Genomic DNA, 23054 nt, shown 5'->3' on the forward strand with positions numbered 1-23054 from the left:
ACGCATGTTAAATGTTCTAAAGGATGAGGATTAACATGTCTTATGGGACATTACTCCGTGATCTCGGTAACGGATACCTGCTTTAGTAAACAGGCAGGATTTATAATGCCACATGCTTCAAGTTTAAAAGTAATAGCATCAGTAAGGAAGAAAAGAGCCAAGCTGTTGGCAGCTGTCCTAAAACATGAACAGCCTCCATCATTATTCAGCACAACAGAGCCTGGCTTCAGTTTAGCTACTTTAGGCTCTCACATTGTTTCCCAATGAGGGCTTTCTAGTTCTTTTTTTTTAATGAAAATGCTTCTACTGTGTCCACAGTCAAAGCTGAAAGCTGACCTGCTCTGGGTCTGAGTCATACTCCTCATCATCTGCACTCAGGGACATGGCCAAATCTCAGTCTGGGCCCAGCCAGAAACAAACTGACATGGCTGGACTGCTGTAGTAACGAGCCTCCACCATAAACCCAGCTTCTACACTCAAGGCTCATCAATATTCATGAGGGAAGGTCAGGATGGGGTTGAACCGTTTCAATTGACCAATCAAAAATAAGCAGATGTATTATTTTGAAAAACAGACAATAGAGCTGCCGCTGGTAGTGATTACACACCATAGTCAGCAGGAGGAATGACATTGTAAGGACACACACGCGACACATTAACAAATCACCCTGCTAAAATGACTTTATCTTCCCCAGCCTTTTACATGTCTCACAATTACTAATATCAAATAACAACTGAACACCAAAGAATTTAATGCACTGAGCAAGTATAATGAGTGGAGGTGTTATCACAGAGCATTTACAGCAGTATTCTAGGCTTCTATTTATTAAGCACTCTCGTGCTGTTTCAGCCCATGTATAAACACTGATGCCTGCAGGCCTTGCTAGCTGATGTAGAAATTCTTAAAGGTTCAGTTTAAAGCACATGACCAAAATGTGTAGTGAACTTTTTTGCTCAAGTTCATTGTGCAGTTAATGCACAAAACCAGGCTTTGTGGTTTGGCAGCAGGTCATTAATAAATGCTAACAAAACAATAAGGGAAACAGCCAAAATATTTACTTTATAGTCAAAAAATAAAAACCATTAAGGATTCAGTTATTTTTTTAAAACCCATTACAAAGAAAATACCTGCATTCATAGAGAACATTTCAGGATATCCTGAAGTATTTCACAGGCAATGGATTACTGCATGCAGTGCAGTCACTGATGTCAAATACAGGAGCCAGTGTACTTATGCTAACACACACATGGATCCCAAAGACAACAAACTACATAAATGATGTTTTTGGTAGCACTGAATACAGAGGAATGTCATATGGAACACCAGGAGAATTTTATGTCCTTTTCCAAATAGTGCCATGGCATCTGTTACATCCATCCAATCTGCAGGTAGGGCCTCAGTGTACCATTTCATCTGGAAGACTGCATTTAGGCATAACCGAAATTATGCCTTCTAGGCCATAGTGAGGACTGATACAGAGGAAAGAAGGTCATCATATTGACATTGGATGCTCAACACTGTTAGCTAGGCAATGTGTCACAGGGGGAGGAGGCATAACAGGGTGAAGGAAATTAGACACACAAATCATGCTACTTCATGAAAGATTTATCCCAACAGCAGCAAATTGTATTTGCATGGTGCTGTTAACCTAGTATAAGGTACCAAGATACTTAACAGAAGCATTACCAGAAAAAGAATGGCACCAAGTTAATAAGGGAATATTAGGACAGGAGCTTGGTCAAAGAGGAAGTTTTTAAGGACCGCCTTAAAAAAAATGTGACAAGCTTAGAGAGGGAATTCCAGAGTTAAGACTTGGACAATTAATGCACAGCTGTAAATGGTAGGCCAGAGGAAATCAGAAATGTGTTACAAATAGTAAGTTTATCAGATTGTTAGGTCTTGGGGCTGTCTCTTTAATCTAAGGTAAAATGAAGAAATGAAGGGGGTCAAATGACTTATTATGAATTCTGCCTGACAAGTAGCCTAGGTAGCTTGGTTGCTAGGGGGACAGAAGGGCCCAAGACAAGAGACTTGCTGAGAAGGTGTAAGATGCTTATACCAGTGGACAATGGCAAGAGCATCTGTGTGTGGGTAAACCGTTAGTCTCAGTCTCATAGGGAGCTGTTAGGGGTTTCAGGTTTTATAAACGGTTATGCTTTAAACTGCCGATTTAATTCCAAGCTAGAATGGAGTTGAGTGTATAAAAGAAAGCTAATTAGCATTTCCATTTGGATACAAGGCCCATGTGATTCACCTTGCCATGGAGAGGGGCTTCGAAAGGGGAAGAGTCGATAGCAAGCCATTGCAGTATTGGGTTACTGGGTTCTCTAAGATATCACTGAAATTTGCAGACCCCATTCAATCTGCTTTCAACTGAGAGACAGCACCAGATTACAAAGGCAGACAGTCCTGCACCTTAAGCATAGAAAATGCTGACCCTGTTGTTCACCATGCAGAACATGAATGGGAGCTTGTGCTCAGATTGAGGAGAACTAGGTCACAGGATTTTAACGGCACAGGAGGCCATTTGGCCCATCATGTCTGCACCGGCTCTCTAAATAAGCATTATGACCTAGTGCCATTGTCCTGCCTTTTACCCGTACCCTCTCTATTCAAATAATCATCTAATGCCCTCTTGAGTGCTTTGATTGTACCTGCCTCCACCATACTTCCAGGCAGTGCATTCCAGACCTGAACTGCTCGTTGTATGAATAAGTTTTTTCTGACATCACATTTGCTTCTTTTGCATATCAATTTAAATCTGTGCCCTCTCGTTCTTGATCCTTTTATGAGCAGAAACAACTTCTCCTTATCTACTCTGTCTTGTCCTCTCATGATTTTGAGCATATCTAACAAATCTCCTCTTAGCTGCTTTCTCTCCAAGGAGAACAGTAGCAACCTCTCCATTCTATCCTCATAGCTGAAGTTTCTCATCCCTGGAACCATTCTTGTAAACCTTTTCTGCACTTTCTCCAGTGTGTTCACATCCTTCCTATAATGTGGCACCCAGAACTGTACACAATATTCCAGCTGAGGTCTAACAAGTGTCGTATATAAATTCAGCATAACCTCCCTACTCTTGTATTTTATGCCCCTATTAATAACGCCCAGGATACTACATGCTTTACTAACTGCTATCTCCACCTATCCTGCTACCTTCAATGATCTATGCACATATACACCCACATCTGTCACGTATTATATCCGTCACACTGGAAATGTGTTAATACAAGAAATCTGTGCAATGCTTTTCTGACTTGCTCATGCTAACCAAACTACTTTACTTAATTACAGCGAAAAGGTGGTACCATTCAGAATGGGGAAAAGCAACCAATCATCATGAAATCCCCCCAAAAATCCAATTCTTTTTTAAACTAAACACAACTAAAAATTGCAATCACCCACCAAAAAATATCTTAAGTTTCAGGAGAAAAAATATCACTTTATAAAATTTAATCATTTAGTATTACAAATGCAAAAGTTGGAAAATTGTAGTGGGGTTTTCCAGTTCCTTTTCATAAATTTGGTTTAGGAGGTCATATTTGGAGTTAAGGTTTCAACTACAATATCTGAACTTTGCCATGATGAACCATGTCACATTACAAAAATATAAGACATTTGAAGATTGTAGCAGTGAGTTAAGATACTCAGCTTTTCAGCTGACATGGGTTTCGGAAAAGTCTGACTCTCAACTGCCTATATAATACAGCAGGTGTCTCAGCCCAGAGCTGTTAATCAGAACTCTCCACCCAATCATGGCTCCAACCTCTACCCAGCAGTCACATGAACACTCACCAGTGTTTATGTTGATTACCCCAGCATGGGACCGACTTTTTAAACACACTCCCGCAGATCTCGAAATAAAACAAATGATGTACCTTGCATGATTGAATCAATATTGAACGAGGACAATCATTTGTCACTTGAAAATGGAATTCTCAATATTGCTCTCAGTTTACAATCTACCTTTATGTAGATCCCAGAGTCAGTATGCCTGGGGCTGAACTGATGCCTCCCTTATTAAAAATGCTCACAGTGATGCTGATTTAACCACTTCTGTGTTGATTCAACCAATACAAAAATACACGTCAAAAAGATCAGCAAAGACAAAAATCCTATTTGGCAAAATATCATGAATCTAAAAACAAACGATTATTAGTAAAGCAATTGAATAGAAACAAAAGGATGTTATTAGTAACATCTGAATTTTGGAACTTGGGTACTGATTTTTTGTGACATAGTTTTTTAAACAATAAAGCTTTAAAGAAATTCAACAAAAATGGAGAAAGTAAACGCAAAGACGATTATAGAAGAAACCCATTCAGCAGATATTTCCAATGGTAAGTACCAGCCTTAGAAGTCTCCTAGTTATTTTTCTGTTTAGATTACAAATGTGTTTAATTCAGTGCTTCCCAAACTTCTTCCCCCGTGACCTCATTTTGAGGCTTGAAAATTGCCTTGACCCCTCAGTGGGAGCTGTGCTGAGGGTGTGTTTAATCTTCACTTTTGTTAAAAACCCAACTTTTCAGCGGGTCTTTTCAATCAGGAATCAGGCCTCAAGCCTGTCATTAAGGCCACGCCCATCATCTGGGAAAAAAAGCTAGGATTTAAAGGGGCCTTGCAGCTGTGAACACTCAGTTGGACTCCAAGGCAGCCTTTCGCTGCTGCAGAGCTCACAACCCCAGAATCTCATCTCGCAGCCCCCTGTTTGGGATGCCCTGGTTTAATTAAGCTATTTTTCGACAGTTTATCTGTTAGACCGAACAACTTATCTATATGAAAATAGCCAATGGTCACAGTATATTCTAGTGAAGCAGCCAAGTAAAGGTAGCAAAAAAAAAAACTGAAGAAACCTCTGAAGCTACTCAGGAAGATCAATAGTAACAAAGAGATACCAGGCACTAATCTATAATGCAAAAGGAAACAAGGTTACTGATGTAGCAACAGCTAGAAAATCAGGGATAGTAGGTTAAAAATGCAGATCGCAAGTCACAGGGAGCTCATGGCTCAGAAAAGGGGATAGGCATGTGTGCCACAAGGACAACAGCTGGACTTGTTTCAACAGGAAAGGTTAAAGACATACTAAAGGCAAGAGCAAGAGACCCAGTGCTGGTAGTCTATTCAGGGTAAATTGAATAGGAAAAAATGACAGCCATATATAAAGGTTGCCTCGTAACTCAAAGATAGAGTATGCAAACTAATGTTTTCTGGTATACTTCCAGGTTGGTAAAGGAGGAATGTGTTGGGATTCAGGGTAAATCTTGGGAATGGATAAGCACTGGAGGAGATATATTTGGGGGAGGTGGAGTGCTATGAGAGAGAGCGAGCGAGCCAGAGAGGCAGACAGGCAGAGAGACAGGCAGAGAGACAGGCAAAGACACATATTGGGACCAAAAGAATTTTGAATTTATATCAATGATTAATTCAAAAACTTAGTGAAAGTTGGTCAAATTTGTAAATGATGACAAACCAGTTAGCTCAGAAATTACAAAAAAAACTTGAAGAATGTAAATGAGCAAATTAAATTTAATGTAGATATTTGTAAAGTAATACACATAGGAGAGGATGTTGAGAAAAGGGTGTTGAAATAGTTAAGGATGGAATGCATACTTTAAAAAAAAATCTGCAGAGCTTTGCCGCTAACCTCTTCCATGTGATTTCACTGCTAGAAAACAGTCAACATGACCAACCACTGCAGGGCAGCAATGAAAACAGTCAATATAAAGCTGAATTATAATGCCAAAATAGTGAATAAAGGAAAAACTCATTCTTGATCTGTATACATCTTGAGTGCTGTGTCCAGTCTGGTCACCAAGACACTGCAGGACTGCATCCAATGCATGGATATCTCCCCAATGTGCCAGGATACCTCATGTTAGAAATCTGAGTTTAAGGAAAGACTGGAGATACTTGGATCTTTTAACAAGGAAATGAGGCAAATTGTAGATATATGTTTTAATGGTAAAATATATGGAGAATATTTCAAACCGAATTGTTAGTGGTATAAGGGAACACAGATTCCTGCTAGTGAAAGTCAAATTTACAAATGGTGTCAGGAATTCTTCTGTATCAATATGTGGAATAAACTTCAAAAACGTGTGTACAGGAGGCAAAAACCCTGGAACTATTTAAGAATCAGTTGGAAACTGCAATGAAGGGCTGCAGGGTGTTTCTGCATAGATAAACTATGACAGACAGTATGACCTTTCTCAACGAAAATTATCCTGTGATCCAGTGCCCTTACAGGAAAGTACATATTGAGTGAGGACACAGTCAGACTCGGCTACGATTCCTGCCCACAGCATAAGCTTACACATGAAGGATAACCCTTGAGTGAGGTATCAGAGGGCAACCATCAACTGTTGAACCAAATCCCGGCAGGAGTTAAAGCCTCCAGGGGAGGAGAAATCACAAGATTCTGGTTTCATTTGAGAAATGTGTAGCCTACCTAAGGTGAATCAATGGACTGTGCACACCATATTGTTTAGTACCCATAAAAATGTCCAAAGGTTAAATTGAAACTGAGAGGTTTGCATAGTACAGAACTGATATTAGTACAAAGGATTTTATGATGCCCAATGGAAAGTGAACTGTGTAACTATAGTAAAACTGTCTTCTGCATTTTTTCCCATTTTCTAGTAGTGAGATTCATTGGAAGCAGTAGTTGGAAATCAGCAGGCAAAGCTTTGTCTATACTTTTATAAGTATTCATTCCCTGACTAGAGAGTTGACAGCACAACCATGCTGTTTGCTCATACCAGTCCTGAAATGGTATTGTAACATCGGTACCAGAAGTATAACAGTACCATAAGTGTCAACATAAACAGTTCTTTTCTTCCCTAACTCCAATTGTGAATTGAGGGAATTTATGTTCTCATTTGTACATATATTCAGCATTCTTATTATCCATACTACACCATGATCAACAAGTCCCTATGATTTCTTATCAAACAGAGAGCTGAATAGACATGGTCAGTCCTATTTCTTGGTTGACTCTTTAGAATTTTGTGGTGCAAGCTTGCCTCCCTATCAGAGATAGCTTCATCCCTGACTGTTCTTTGGTAAGTTAGAAATGAGTTTCAAACCTAGATTTGATTGGTTAGCTCTTGACCTTTCATTTTGGAACGTCTAGTTTGAATCCAACAGACTGAAAGTCATCACTATTTGCTGGTTCTAAAGGGTCTACATAAAATGTACCTGGACATTCATAATATGGTTCCAGTTGTCATAGAATCACAGAATGATACAGCACAAAAGGAGGCCATTCTGCCCTTTGTTTCTTTGTTGGCTCTTTAGTAGAGCTACTTGACTTGTTCCATTCCACTCAATCTCCACAGCTGTGCAAATTTTTCCCTTCAAGTATTTACCACAATTCCCTTTTGAATGTTGCAATTGAATCTGTTCCCACCAATCTTGCAGGCAGTACATTCCAGATCAGAACAACTCATTTGACTAAAAAAAGAAGCTTCCTCATGTCACCTCTGTTTCTTTTGCCAATCAGCTGAAATCTGTATTCTCTGGTTACCAACCCTTCAGCCACTGGAAACAGTTTCTTATTTACTCGATCAAAACTATTCATGATTCTGAACATGTCTATCAAACTTCCTTTTAACCTTCTCTGTTCCAAGGAGAATAATTCCAGTTTCCCCAGTCTCTCCACATAGCTGAAGTCCTTCACCCCTGGAACTAGTAAATATCTTCTGCACCCTTACGAAGGCCTTCACATCCTTCCTAAAGTATTTGCGCCCCGGATTGAACACAATACTCTGGCTGTGGTCTAACCAGGGTTTTGTAAAGTTACAGCATAATGTCCTTGCTTCTGTAATCTTTTCTTTTTAATAAAGCCAAGGATCCTGTGCTTTTTTAAAACCCTTCTCACTTTCCTATCACCTTCAAAGTATTGTGTACATACACCCAGATCTCTGTGTTGCTGTACTCCATTTAAAATTGTGCCATTTAGTTTATATCGTCTCTCATCATTCGTTCTACCAAAATATATCACTTCACACTTTTCTGCATTAAATTTCATTTGCCACGTGTCTGCCTATTTCACCAGGATATGTCCTCCTGAAATTTACTGTCCTCATCATTCTTTACAACAAATTTTAATTTACAACTTAGAAATTATGCCATGTGCCAAATCCAGGCCCAGATTAATATATAATCAAAAAGAACAGCCAATTACCATCCTCTGCAGAACACCACTGCATACTTTCTTCTAGTCCGATAAACAACAGCTCACCAATACTACTACTTTCTGTCCCTTAGCCAATTTTTTACCTGCGTTGCTATTGTTTAATTCCATGGGTTTTAATTTTGCTAACAAGTTTATTATGTGGTGCTGTGTGAAACACCTTTTGAAGATCGTTGTACAGATCGATCTCACTACCATCATCAACTCTCTTATGTTACCTTGTCACGGCCCCAAAGCACAAAAATGAAGCCAGTTACAATCTTTTAACCAGCCAAAATATGTTTCTAAATTATACATGAATAACATGAAAATTGAGTTTGTGTTGGTAACATTATGCTACTGTTACACTGTGTACCAAAAGAATAACGCATGCAAAAGTCAAACAATGTATAAACATTGCCTAATTCAATCACATTCAACGATAAATCCCCAAGGCAAAAATGTAACAGCACAAATAAAATTTCAAATTGCACTTGTAGCTTTAAAGATACTTGAAATCACATGATCAATAAACCCTCCTCTGCAAATCCCAACATGAGCACTCTTCAAACAATTTGCGTGAATGGCTTAAAACGTACTGTAAAGCATCTTTAACATCAAAAATTTAAAATTAATATAAAATTATGCTTCTTCACAGAGTGCTGGATACAATGAACTGGCGCTCTGTAATTTTCATCAACATTTTTTAAAAATTCATTCATGGGATGTGAGCTTCACTGGCTGGGCCAGCATTTGTTGCCCATCCCTAGTTGCCCTTGAGGAGGTGGTGGTGAGCTGCCTTCTTGAACCACTGCAGTCCATGTGGTGTAGGTACACCCAGAGTGCTGTTAGGAAGGGAGGTCTAGGATTTTGACCCAGCAACAGTAAAGGAACAGCGATATATTTCCAAGTCAGGATAGTAAGTGACTTGGAGGGGAACATCCAGGTGGTGGTGTTCCCATCTATCTGCTACCCTTGTTCTTCTAGATGGTAATGGTTGTGGGTTTGGAAGGTGCTGTTCAAGTAGCCTTGGTGAATTCCTGCAGTGCATCTTGTAGATAGTACACTCTGCTACTACTGTGCGTCGGTGGTGGGGGGAGAGAATGTTTGTGGATGTAGTGCCAATCAAGCGGGCTGCTTTGTCCAAGATGGTGTAAGGCTTCTTGAGTGTTGTGGGAGTTGCACTCATCCAGGCAAGTGGGGAGTATTCTATCACACTCCTGACTTGTGCCTTGTAGATGGTGGACAGGTTTTGGGGAGTCAGGAGGTGAGTTACTCATCACAGGATTCCTAGCCTCTGACCTGCTCTTGTAGCCACAGTATTTATATGGCTAGTCCAGTTCAGTTTCTGGTCAACGGTAAACCTCAGGATGTTGATAGTGGGGGATTCAGTGATGGTAATGCTAGGCCATTTTCCGTGGATCTGGAGTCACATGTAGGCCAGGCAGGTAAGGACAGGGTGGATTTTTGTTTTTACAATAATACTTGGTCATCAATAGATGAGATTTTTATTGAATTCAAATCTGCCATGGCGGGATTTGAACCCAGGTCCCCAGAGCATTACCCTGGGTCTCCGTATTACTAGTCCAGCGACAATACCACTGCCATTGCCTCCCCTACATAATGTAGATTAATGAAAAGTTGGCATTTCTGCAACTGTAAAGATTTCATTTGTGAACAATATTGAAAAACACTAATGAATATTTCCTTCAGTTTATGAACCGTTCATTTCTTACCTTCACGGTCTTCTTGGGCCATGTTACAATTGGCACCCCAGTGATAGCCAGTTTTTGATCATCATCAGCATGTTCTTCCAGCACCGTCTGCATTCACAACAGGGATAAGAGAACAAACATTTTGTAAACAAAATTAATTTATTTTTGTTACTCAGAATCAAAATGAAACATTGCTTTCCTTTTCATAAAGAATCTAACAGACCTTCTAACACATTGTTCAAAGGCAGTCTGGAGCACAGTTTTGGTTCTTAGCTTCTAAAATCTAGAAGTGTTTAATCTAGCTTGTCTTCTTAAGGCAGCTGCTCAAATACTCCCTGTCAGAAGTTGTCTAGACAATTGCAAGTAATTCTATCTGCTTGCAAGTACCGTGATCAAGCAGAGGGGAACTGCTTCCAACTTGTATTAAATGATACAACTTTTGGTTTATGTTGGCAAGCATTATTCTCCACTTAAGAGGTCAGTTGAACAACCTGGTCCCAGCACAATGACAGAAGATTATTACAGATGTGGGTGGTCATTCTGCCCATCTTAATTCACTCATCCAGAAGTATCCAATTGGTCCCCAAGTGCATCATCCAATGGTTGCTCAAATAAGGGGGAAAATTCTGTCTGACCAATTTTTTTTTTTAAAAAAACTTCTTTAAAGAAGTGACGATCCCTGTGGAATGTTGTAAGCCCATGACGTGATGTACCTTGACTTCCAAGAGGCTTTTGATAAAGCTAATTTAAACTCAAAGGTACTGTAAACACGAGTGAATAATTAACTGGTTTAAGTGTAGGAAACTATGAGTACTGGATTGTTGGGAGCAGGGAGCAGAGAATAATTATTTGGGTGTCTGTGGGCTCAATGGTGGAACACTCTGTCCTCCTAACTTAAAAGGATCTGGATTCAGAAACTCCGTGCAAAGTGAACAATTTTGCAAATTATACCAAATAAGAAATGGTATTCGAATAGGTAGCTTGAAGATCACAGATACAGAATGAGTTACGCAGGATATATAAGTGAGCAGAACAATGGTAATTTATTGCAGACAAAAGTGATACACATAGGAAAATAATATAGATACGTGTACTCAATGAATGCTGTCAAAACAGCTGCGGCTGAAGTTGAAGAGGCCGAGGAACCTAAATGAATTTTGATGCTAGGCATGCCCAACTTATCAGCAAAGCCAATGGGATGGAGAACCATATTGCAAAACAATAGAATGTGGGTCAGAGGAGATAATGGTTAAATGTTATTGTGCTCATCTAATCACACCTTGAATTTTGTGACTAGTTCTGATTTTCGAGAGACTTCCAAATGCTGGAGGTAGTGCAAAGTAGAACAATTAGGCTAACCTCCAATGTTAGGGGTATGGATTATGAGGGAAAAGTGGAGAAACTTGGGCTCTTCTGCCTTGAAATAATAAGTCTGAATTGTTATCTGGAGATCAAAAATGAACTATCTCCACAGGGCATGATGTGCAGATTTCCAAAGAAAAGGGGGAAAACATATGCAATGTTGCCCTTACTCCAATGGCCACTTTTGCGTGTAGCTGTATCATGCTCTGCATTGGTCCTCGGTATGCAAACACCATGTGTCCCCACATGCTAAGGTTCTGTCTCCATTGTTGCGAAGGATGGGCCTTGTCAGGTTGCTACACAACGCTACATTCAGTTGGACTGTTCGCATGACCTATCCTTTGTAGAAAAGTTTGTGCAGAAAAATATCTTTGACCACAAATCAATCAGGAAGTGGTCAGCAAATGACACGCTCAAGGCCCTGTGGATCACTATTTTGTGGACTGTTCCCAGGGTCACTCTCCAAAACAAACATTGATTGCCACTGAAATCTCATTAACTCAGTGAAAGATGTTCTTTGGCTTTTTGCCAAACTTACTGGCTTTCCAATGCAGGGAGCTCCAAAACTGATTGTTGCAGACTAAAGCGGTACTAAGTTCAGTACCATGTGCTGAGGGATACCATGAAGCTTGGGCAGTTGCGGCAAAGGATCAATGGAAAAAGGCCCCAGTTCAAAGCCCTCCCACAATTTACACCAAGCAGCCAGAACCAGTGTAAAACCCTCTTTGCCTCTTTGAACAAGCCTTTGTTCATCTGCCAATATATCTTATGTGCCTTGGTGTCAAACTTTCTTTATAATGCTCCAATGAAGCACCTTGGGATTTTTTACCGTGTTAAAGGCTCTGTATAAGTACAAGTTGTTGTAATGCATGTTTACAAATTTTATGAAAAGTGTACAAGATGGTTCAAGATATAGAAGAAAATTGACCCAAAATATTACTTTGTTAATTTTTCAATTAAAAAGCATATATAGATACACAGAATGCAGATTTAAAGTAGAGGAGACTACTTTTAGGACAGTTATCAGGAAACCTTCCTTTTCAAAGAGTAATCAACATGTGAAAAAAAAGTCAGATAGAGTAATGGTGGCAAATGCCCATGAAACAAATGAATGCTAAAACTGGTCGCTAGGGTCTTTCAGAATAGGCTGAATTACTTTTCTCATCCATCATCATTCTCAGAAATGCTAAATATAAAAGTAACTTATATTCTCTCATTATGTGCTGCTGAGAATTAGCCCTCCAAAGTTTAAAAAAATATGCCTGATACATAGGAAATGTATTTTATGTAATATATACATTTATATATGAATTTTATGCTTTTCAAATATAAAACTAAAAAAAGATTTGTATATTCAAGTGGCTAGGATTTCAACCTACATCCTTCTCCTGGACACAGAGCATTCTTGTAAACATGATCACAATTAAGAAGGACTCCTATGCAATGGGAAAGGAAAGATTAACTACATTATTAAGCTCCCCAAGGAGATAGCCACAAGCTTCTTTATGAACAGAGTAAATTAATGAACAAAGAAAGGTGGCTCCAGAGAGTTTGAAAGAATAAGGAACTGCAGTGCTACAGGCTGAATGGGCTGAGCCAAGAACACCTGATTTGCAATTACAAAAATGTAAATCAATCACTATGTTTTTAAAAAAATTGAAGAAAATATATTTCAATATCTATGTATTTCAAAATCTGTTATTCCATTTATTTTACTATTGTTAACTTGAGAAATCAAATTGCTTGCACTGGCTAAGCATAATATTACACTCAAAACAAGTCAACAAAAGGCCTTATGGTCTTGTACTTCCAGTACCCCCATCCTATTCCCATAGACTCACTGTACAAAGTGCAGGACAAACTACTGAACTTTGTTGCAGTTGCTGCTCCCATCAAGGGTGAAGTTATATGCTGATTTGGAGCTGACATTCTGCACAGAAATCCAGCCCAGGAAGTCTTGTGGCACAGTGAGTAGTAGTGTGGCTAGCTTCTGCCTCTGAGTCAGAAGCTCCAGGTTCAAGTAACACCCCAGGACTTGATAGTCAAGGAAGATGAGTTCATAACGCAGCCAAACAGGCTGAGTATCAGCAACTTATAAAATCCTTCCAACATACACCAATTGCAGGTGGAAATAGCAGGAGGGATTCCTCGTCAGCCACGTGATGAAAAGAAATTAGAGCCTCTACCATCACTATCCACAGCTCTAGGCTACAACATGCATGTAAGTGTATGTTGTCACAGCAACTCAGGATTCCTTGGAGGGTCAGGTCACTCAGTTGGTTGGATGGCTATTGTTGATCAATAGCAAGGGTTCGATCTCTGCTCTAGCTGGGGTGGTTTCAGGACCTGCCTCCTTGTCCATGGTGGAAATTGCGACGCTGTGGGTCGGACCTGCCTTCAGGCAGCGAACTCAAGAAAGTCCAGCCCATCCTATCCCAATCACAAAATCTCCTTAGTTCTCTCTGCTGGCCTCCTCCTCACCCTTCTAAAGTTGTTGCATGATCCTATCTATGAGCCATACCCTTCCTCACTGCCATCTGTTTTTTTTCCCTACAAGCCTTTGTCCTCTTGTGCCCTTGCTCATCTCAACTTGAATCCCAATGGCGTAATGTTACTCAACACAGCCACATTGTTTGCGCTTGTTAACATAGCTGTGGCAACCAGTTTTGAGGATTAGCAAAGCAGCAGTTAGTTATAGGCAGCACTAAAAACCCGAGGGAAGAAATCACAAAGCTTGGATATAGTGTCACAGGTTTATTATTTTACTATTTAGGACCTTACCAAAATGGCGATCCTACAAGTGAGTGCTGACTGGCAATTCAACCACGGTCAGCATCAAAGGCAAACCCAATTCTGTCCCTATTCATTTGAAATGACCTGTACAAATATACTTAGTAGCAGAGAGGCACTGAATAGCAATTAGGAGCAGCAAATATGTTTTTACATGGACACTTAGCTGAATAGTGTTGCCTGTACTGTACTGACCCAGATTCAGTTAGTAAACAACACAAACTAGAGAGCAAACCTTGGCCTTACTGGCCTCCACTGGTGTCGGAGCTTTCAACTGCTTTGGCCTGACACTCTGAAATTCCCTCATTAAACCTTTTGCCTCTCTACTTCTCACTCCTCCTTAAGAATACTCCTGGTCATCTGTTCTCATACCTCCTCCTTTGGCTCGGTGTTAAAGTCGTTATTTATAACACGATTAAGTGCCTAGGAACATTTTACTACATTAAAGGTGCTATATTAATGCAAACTGTATCCATCTCATCCAAAATATGCAGCACCAGGTCCACATTCTCAAATATGAGTAAAGCCAGACAGAACTAATCACAAAACAAAAATATTTTTTAAAAAAACAAGATTTGAGAAATCCACCAGGCTGGCTTATTCCAAGCTTATTTTCTTATTGTGCTGTTTGGTTGCCTACAGTGAAATACCATGGATCAGAACTAAAAAATTACAATACTGATCGGTCACCATTGCTAAATACGTTTTGTGTAATCTAAACTATGAGTGGACCTCCCCAGCTAAATTATAGATTTAGATTTTTTTCTTACCATCAAACACACATTAATGATAGTAGGCACTTCCATTGGCCTGTGAAATCCATATTATCAAACCTGGAAAAGCGAGAACTGCATCTGCAAATAAACTCTCAGATTTACATCATCATTGTTTATTGCATTTTCATTTGGATTTGAAAACCTTCCGTTCAGTTTTTCAAAATCATGGGCTCATGACAGTATTCTCTCATCCAATCAGACCAGATGGTATCTCAAAAATCACAGAGATGTAGAAAATGACTATACTAAAAATATATATGGTTACATTTAACTCTCTAAAATTTAATTTGATCAAGAGGGAGCAGGGGACTCTTGACAGCAAAACTACACAAACCATTTTTAATTCAGTTTGTATTCTTTAGGTTAATTAATATTAAAGGAAATTTAATTAAACTTCAAGTACTTCCTTGGTTTGCTACATTATTTAATTTTGTATCTCTCTTATTGACATTAGAGGCACACTCTGGTGGACACAACTAGGCCATAGGTGTATATTTTATCTGAATATGTCCATTCCAGTTAAATGAAAGAATCCATAGGACCATAAGACGTAGGAGAAGGCGGCCATTCGGCCCATTGAGTCTCCTCCTTCAATGAGATCATGGCTGACCTGATAATCCTCAATTCCACTTTCTTGCTTTTTCTCCATAAACCTTGATTCCCATACTGATTAAAAATCTGTCTATCTCAGCCTTGAATATACTTAGTGGCCCAACCTCTACAGCCCTTTGCGGTAAAGAATTCCATAGATTCACTACCCTCAGAAGAAATTCTTCCTCATCTCTGTCTTAAATAGGCCAACAATTACTCTGAGACAATGCCCACTGGTCCTAGACTCTCTCAAAAGGGTTAACAACCTCTCAGTATCTACCCTATCAAGCCCACTAAGAGTCTTATATGTTTCAATAAGGTCGCCCATCATTCTTCAAAACTCCAACCCACTCAACCTCTCCTCATAAGAAAATCCCTCTATACCCAGGATCAACCTAGTGAACCTTCTCTGAACAGCCTCCAATGCTGGCATTTCTTTCTTTAGATAAGGGACCAAAACTGTTCACAGTATTCTAGGTGTGGTCTAACTAGTGCCTTGTATAGTTTTAGCAAGACTTCCCTATTTTTATACTCTATTCCCTCTGAAATAAAGGCCAAAACTCAATTTGCCTTCCCTATTACCTGAACTTGTAAGCTGGCTTTTTGTGATTCATGCACAAGGACCCCCAAATCCCTCTGTCCTGAAGCTTTCTGCAGTCTTACTCCATTTAAATGTATTCAGCTCCTTGTTATAAAACTATTAATGTAGTTGAACTCCAATATATTATTGGAAAATATTTTTCTTTTAAAACAGAGGTTTCATCTGTGGGTGTGTCTTAATTGATTTAAAGCCAGCCATTCTGGGTGCTTTGATGTGTACTAGTTTTGAGATGTAAGACAGGTAGAGTGCATTTGCATTTTTTGAATAGGGCATTCAAAAAGGTGAGTGAAATCTGTCATCTAGCTAGCAGAGACCAAGCAATATGTTTATATTACTAATAAAATTGGTACTATGAAAGCGGTTTTATTGTTAGAAGAGGCCGGTGATACAAAAAGAATTTACAATCAATGAGCTGTGCTAGGCATAAGGATAGCAGTGTTGGTGCGCACAGAGCAGTGGCAATGTAAGATCAAAGCAGCTGTAAGCCTCCAATTGACTCCACAGGAACCAAAGTGAAATTAACCTTATTTTGAATTCACCATGTTTTGCCTGGTGTCTGGTTAAGTCTATGGGTTGCTGTTGCCTTAATGGAGAATAGTTTGAGTATTTGTTAAAAGTTAGGCAGTAGTCACTAGTAGCCATGTGTATATATTTAACTTATGTAAATTAATAAAATGTTTAATTTAGTTTAATATAAACCTCTCGAGAACTGGCAGTCTGATTCCTGAATTTAGAGTTTCAGCTCAAACATACTACTTAAAAATATAGGTTATGGCACTTGTTTAAAGTTTCCCAAAGGATTTTTTAAATAACTCAGCTTTACCGAAAGGCCATCTCATAACATTTTCTATCCTTCTTGCCAAAGTGCATAACCTCACATTTTCCCACATTATATTCCATCTGCCAAGTTTTTGCCCACTCACTTAAGCTGTCTATGTCCCTCTGTAGACTTTGTGTCATCCTCACCACTTGCCTTCCCACATATTTTTGGGTCATCCGCAAACTTGGCAATAGTACATTGACTTCCCTCATCTAAGTCATTAATATATATTATAAATAATTGTGGCCCCAGCACTGATCCCTGTGGCACTCCACTAGTTACAGGTTGCCATCCTGCAATTGCCCCCCTTATCCCAACTCTGTTTTCTATTAGTTAGCCAATTCTCTATCCATATTAATATACCACCCCAACACCATGAGCTCTTATCTTATTAAGTAGCCTTTTGTGCGATACCTTATCGAATGCCCTTTGGAAATCCAAATATATTACATCTACTGGTTCCTCTTTAACTATTCTGCTCGTTACCTCCTCAAAAGAATTCTAATAAATTTGTCAGACACAATTTCCCCTTCATGAAGCCATGCTGACTCTGCTTGATTAGATTATGTATTTCTAAATGCTCTGCTAATACATCCTTTGTAATAGACTCCAACATTTTCTCAATGACAGATGTTAAGCTAACTGGCCTATAGTTACCTGTTTTTTGTCTCCCTCCCTTTTTGAATAAGGGTGTTACATTGGCAGTTTTCCATTCCTCTGGGACTTTTCCAGAATCGAAGAACTCTTGGAAGATTATTACCAGTGCATCCACTATCTGTGTAGCTACTTCCTTTAATATCCTAGGATGCAACACCTCAGGTCCAGGGGACTTATCGGCCTTTAGCCCCATTAGTTTCCTTAGTACTTTTTCTCTAGTGATAGTTATTGTATTTATTTCTTCCGCCTCTTTTGCCCCTTGATTTAGTATTTTTGGAATGTTATTAGTATCTTCTACTCATTCAACTCCTCTGTCGTTTCCTGGTTCCCCATTATTATTTCCCCAGCCTCATTCTCTAAGGGGCCTATGTTCACTTTGGCCTCTCTCTTTCTTTTTATATATTTAAAGAAGCCCTTACTATCTATTTTTATATTACTTGCTAGTTTACCCTCAACATTTATTTTCTCTCTTTTTTTTTGTCATCTTTTGCTGGTTTTTAAAACTTTCCCAATCCTCTGGCTTACCACTAATCTTTGCCACATTGTATGCTTTTTCTTTCAATTTGATACTATCCTTAACTTCCTTGGTTAACCATGTTGGTTTATCCCCTTCCTTGAATCCTTCTTCCTCACTGTGAGTCATGAACTATTTTCTTAAACATCTGCCATTGTTCATCAAGCATCTTTTCTGCTAAGCTCCTTTCCCAGTCCACTACAGCCAACTCTGCCCTCATTCCTTTATAATTACCCTTACTTAAGTTTAGCACAGTTGTTTCTGACCCAAGTTTCTCACTCTCAAACTGAATGCTAAATTCTACCATGTTACGGTCACTGTTTCCTCAGGGATCTTTTACTCTTGAGATCATTTATTAAGCCTGCCTCATTACACATTACCCAAATCCAAAATAGTCTGATCCCTGGTTGGATCTACAACATATTGTTCTAGGAAACTGTTCCGAATACACTATGACTTCTTGCTCGTGGCTACCTCCGCCCGCTTGATTTTCCCAATCTACATGAAGATTAAAGTCACCCATGATTAATGCACTGTCTTTTTTACATGCCCTTATTATCTCCTGACTTATTCTGTCCTACAGTACAGTTACTGTAGAAAGTCTATAGACTACTCCCACCAGTGTCTTCTTCCCCTTGTTACTTCCTACCTCCACCCATATGGATTCAATATCTTCTAATCGAAGATCATTTCTTGCTCACATACTTATTCCATCTCGTGCTAACACGCCCTTTCCTTTCAAAAAATCACGTACCTGTGAATATTTAGTTCCCAACTTTGATCCTCTTGTAGCCATGTCTCCGTAATGGCGAGAAGATCATACCCATTAACCTCTATTTGTGCTGTTAATTCATTCATCACAGATCAAATTTGCATTGCCTAATCTAAGGGTGTGACTGCCTCCTGGAGCAAAGCGTCCAGGTAACTTTCCCCTTCCCTGATGTGGCGCAATGTCTGCAGCTCAGACTCCAGTTCCTCAACTCTTATCCGAAGTTCCTCAAGCTGCAAACACTTACTAAAAACTTGCTTACTCTGGATCACCTTGCTGTCCAGCAGCTCCTACGTGCTGCAGTAGCAACACATCAACTGTCCTGCCATCGTTATCGTATTTTACTTAATTTATTAGTTAGTCTAGTATCCTTGCTCTTTACACTTGAAGAATCCCCCACTATTTACGTTTTATTGTAATTAATTTTTTTTACACCAGTACTTAGGCGATTAAGAAAAAGAGCGAGAAAAAGACTAGAGGCCTAAACCCAAGCTAAAGATTTTACTTAAAGACCAGAAATACTCACCAATCCTACTCACCAATGAGCTGCTTTCCTTGCACCCGTGTCACATGGTGATTCGTGACGTCACTCCGCCACTGGCCTCACTGCAGGTAGGCCCCTTGATCTGTCTTTTATCCTCTCCCGCTTACCTCTCGCTCAAAATATACCATTTTGAGCCTTAGGAATAGAATAAACCTGAACACTGCTAGTAATTGGAAGTTGGGAGCTCTTGCTGCTCATTCCGAGTCAACTGGGACAAAGCAGGAGCCGTAGCCTTCACAGGTTGAGAAGTGAAACAGAGATCAAAACTACAGCCATCTCTCACACTGTGGTTCTGTCCATTTGTGTCCTAATGTTCAGTGCTACTGTGCTGCTCCTGCTACAGCTGCAATGTTTAAATTCGAGTCATAGAGTCAGAGGTCTACAGCAGAGAAAAAGGCCCTTCGGTCCATCGAGTCTGCGCCAGTCAAACAAGTACCTAACTATTCTAATCCCATTTTCCAGCACTAGGCCCATAAGCCTTGTATGCCATGGCATTAGTTTTCTAAAGATTTACTGCAAGAACATTTATATAGTGCCTTACCGTATCCTTAGGTCTTTGGAACATATTTCCCAACCAATTATTTTTAAGTTAATTCACTTTCATTGTATAGGCAAATGTGGTATCCATTGGCACACAGCCTATGCTATGTGAAAAGTGGCAGTAGTGACGCACAAAAAACCTGAAGAGTGATACGAGTGCTGAAGGCACCAGATTTATTTCCCAGAAGCATCTGGGACATAACATCCATCTTTCCTCACCGCAAAGAAAATGTTGCTTTTTGTTTGATATTTTGTTTTCTCCATTTTCCGATTTTTTTGGACTCAACATTCAACATTTAGATTTTAAAAAATACAATGATGAACAGACATCTTCCCAATTTTGAGAACAATTCACCATTTGCTATTTGGGAATTTTCTTTATGTTTTAAAACTTCTTTCTTCCAGGCATAGCATGTAATCTATTGCTTAAAGTTAATTCTCTTAAAAAAATAGGGTATCTAATATAAATTGGGAGAAATCAACTATCGGGTTATTGGCAGTAACGTTAGAACATACGCACTTTCCTTCCAAAAGCTGTCCCTTCCACCACGAGTGCCACATTTCTCGGGGGGTGCAACATGTTTTGCTGGAATTTTTTTTCATATTTAATCAACATTGATCTTTTTTTAAAAAAAGTATGCTCCCCCTTCAACACCCACAGGTCACAGCAGATCTCTCCCCTCCCAAGTTCACAAAGCCATGTTATTCTGCCCCATCCCCCAATCCTACTACCTCAAGCAACTGATCTTGTATCTTTGGGCTTTTCTCTCCTTCACTTCTCCTTATTCCTATTGCATCAATCCCAATTGTTCCTCTTGCCTCACCCCACCCTTCAGTATTGATGTCAGGCTTTTTACTCACCACCCCCAAATCTCTCCCTAAACAAGTGCCACTCTTGGATTCTCTCTGTTTGAAGTACCATTCATAGTTTCTCCTCTTCCGACATAACGGCTTAGACTTTTCCCTTCCCTTTGCCCTGTGCCACCACCTCCTACCCAGTACCACCAGTTCTAGTCACAAACTTTCCTTTCATTTCCCACCGAGTATTGCTCAAAGACTTCAGATTCCATGCTGCTTCAGTGCCCCCGTTACTGTTTAGTGTTGCACTTGAACTGAATGCTATTGCACTTTGTGGCGGGATCTCCTAATTCTGTCAGAATTCCCCAAACATTTTGCAGTGACATTCAATATCACAGCAACAGGAGATAGGAGCCCCAGAGCAGTGCTTTTGACGGAGGTGAAGAGGCAGTACAGATATTAGGCCACCATCACTACAGTGCCCCAAAGTGCTGCCTAGAATGTGTATGATTACCATAAATGAATTGGGTAAAAAGTCCACATTTAAATACATATTTTAGGTTTATACTGCACATCAGGTTTCAATGGTACCATCCAGTAACAAGCTAAAGCATTTGAGCCAGGTAGGTTCTAGGTTTTATACTGGGTTAGGTGGGCTTGTTCGTATTTTTGCTTCCTCAAGGTGCCACATTAGTCAATAATATACTGGCTGTAATAGCTGGCAAGGTACACAAAAAATCCAGCCAGGCTCTGTGGTCATTTAGGTGGTCATTTAAAGTGACATACAATGAGTAGCTTTAAATTCTGCAGAATAAACGGAGGAAAAAAATGTTGTCACGGTAACAGACAAGATATTGGTTTATTCATAGCAGTCTCTGCCCGAGGTTAAACATTTCTGTCCTTTATCATCAATATAATTTTCACTGATGCTTTTCAACAGGATTTAGCTGCAGCCTGTGAATTCCAATCTGGCCCAGATTTGCACTATTGGATTGTGAAATATAAGGCTTGTGATCTTAACATTGAAGAATTTCAGAATGGGGTGGGGGTTAGCATATTTTTGTATGGATATCACACTGAAAGAACTATGCTGAGGTTCAACAGTTTTGTTTTATGCATTCACCATTGATCTGCTCTTTATCAATCCATTTATTGCAGAATCATCAATGTTTTTTGTAAATTACTGATTATCCTTTCTCCCCTGCTAATGTCTGCAAGTGTTTCAGGAGTTTGAGATTTTACTTTTTACTCTGTGGTGTTACACCAGCACAAATACACCACTGTTGCTCTGTGTTCTGTCTCCTTTACTCAAAATGCTCTCAAAATGCAGCAAAAGTCAAACAGTCTTCCATTTTATGAGGCAAAATGGCTCCAAAGCTAGGAAGGCTGCCAATTCATGAACAAAGTCCTCAAGCCTCTCAACCATCAACTGATCACAGATGGAGTAAAAGGAAGCCTATGTGCAGGTGTAGTAACCTGTTGAGCACTGAACTCTTAAGATAAGGATAAGAATTTACATTCCAGCCTCAAACGCCCTTAAAATTTAGCCGTCGTTTTTGAATGAATTGCACGAGATCCCAGTCAGCATTTGATTGGATCATTTCACAACATCGGAAGACACAGCTTTAGGGGGAAAAAAAATCAACACCTATATAACAGCCCTACAGTCAACATCAATGCTGCTACACGATAGTCCTGGAGTAGAGCCCATTCCATTTATTTCTATCCTATTCTCCCGTTGAAAGAAAGGTGAAAGAGTGCCGGGTCAAAGTGAATGGAGGAATAGGAGGGATGGAAAAGGACACCAGGTAAAATAAAGACAGTCTATAAGCCTTCTAGTATTAAGATTAATTGTTATCTTTCCAACTATACTTGGTGGGTTGGCAAATAGTGAGAAGGATAGCCTTAGATTACAGGAGGATATAGACAGGCTGGTCAGATGGGCTGATCAGTGGCAAATGGAATTTAATCCGGATCCAACAGAGGGTGCTGGTGAGAAATGACTGAAGCATTCTTGAAGAAGTCACCGCAGACACCGCAACTCAGGAGGGAATTGAGGAGGACCCACTGTCAAAGAACGGAATAGCCCCAAACATTACATTGCTGTAGTGTTTCCATCCCTCCCTCCTCCTCAAACCTAAAAGAGAGGAAGAGGCAGTGCCTTCAGGAGTGCACCAGACTTGTGAGGGACACTCTTCTGAAAGTGGATTTTAAAGAAAAAGCAGCTGATTGTTGAGTAAATCCTGGGAGCAGACTCAGAGGGAGGAGCACCAGAGCAGTGACCTCAGGGCACAGAATAACTGAAGCCAAAACTGAAAAAGTGACATCACAGGAAAGCTGTGACCTGATTGGTTGGTAGGAAATCTGCACCAAATTTGAAAAAAAACACTGCAAAGCTAATTAA

At 39.7% G+C, this 23054-nt stretch overlaps 1 protein-coding gene across 22 annotated transcripts in view; it reads right to left on the reverse strand.

Moving 5' to 3' along the window:
* LOC121285500 (lysine-specific demethylase 2B-like) overlaps positions 1 to 23054 on the reverse strand; it is a 248035-nt gene that overhangs the window by 82091 nt on the left and 142890 nt on the right. For all 22 annotated transcript variants that reach the window (XM_041202006.1, XM_041201998.1, XM_041201999.1 and 19 more), the window contains one exon: positions 9910 to 9996. In XM_041202006.1, coding sequence (XP_041057940.1) covers positions 9910 to 9996 — 87 coding nt within the window. The remainder of the gene's footprint in view (positions 1 to 9909; positions 9997 to 23054) is intronic.

Source organism: Carcharodon carcharias, chromosome 13 (assembly GCF_017639515.1).
Source record: "Carcharodon carcharias isolate sCarCar2 chromosome 13, sCarCar2.pri, whole genome shotgun sequence".
Taxonomy (NCBI): Eukaryota; Metazoa; Chordata; class Chondrichthyes; order Lamniformes; family Lamnidae; genus Carcharodon; species Carcharodon carcharias.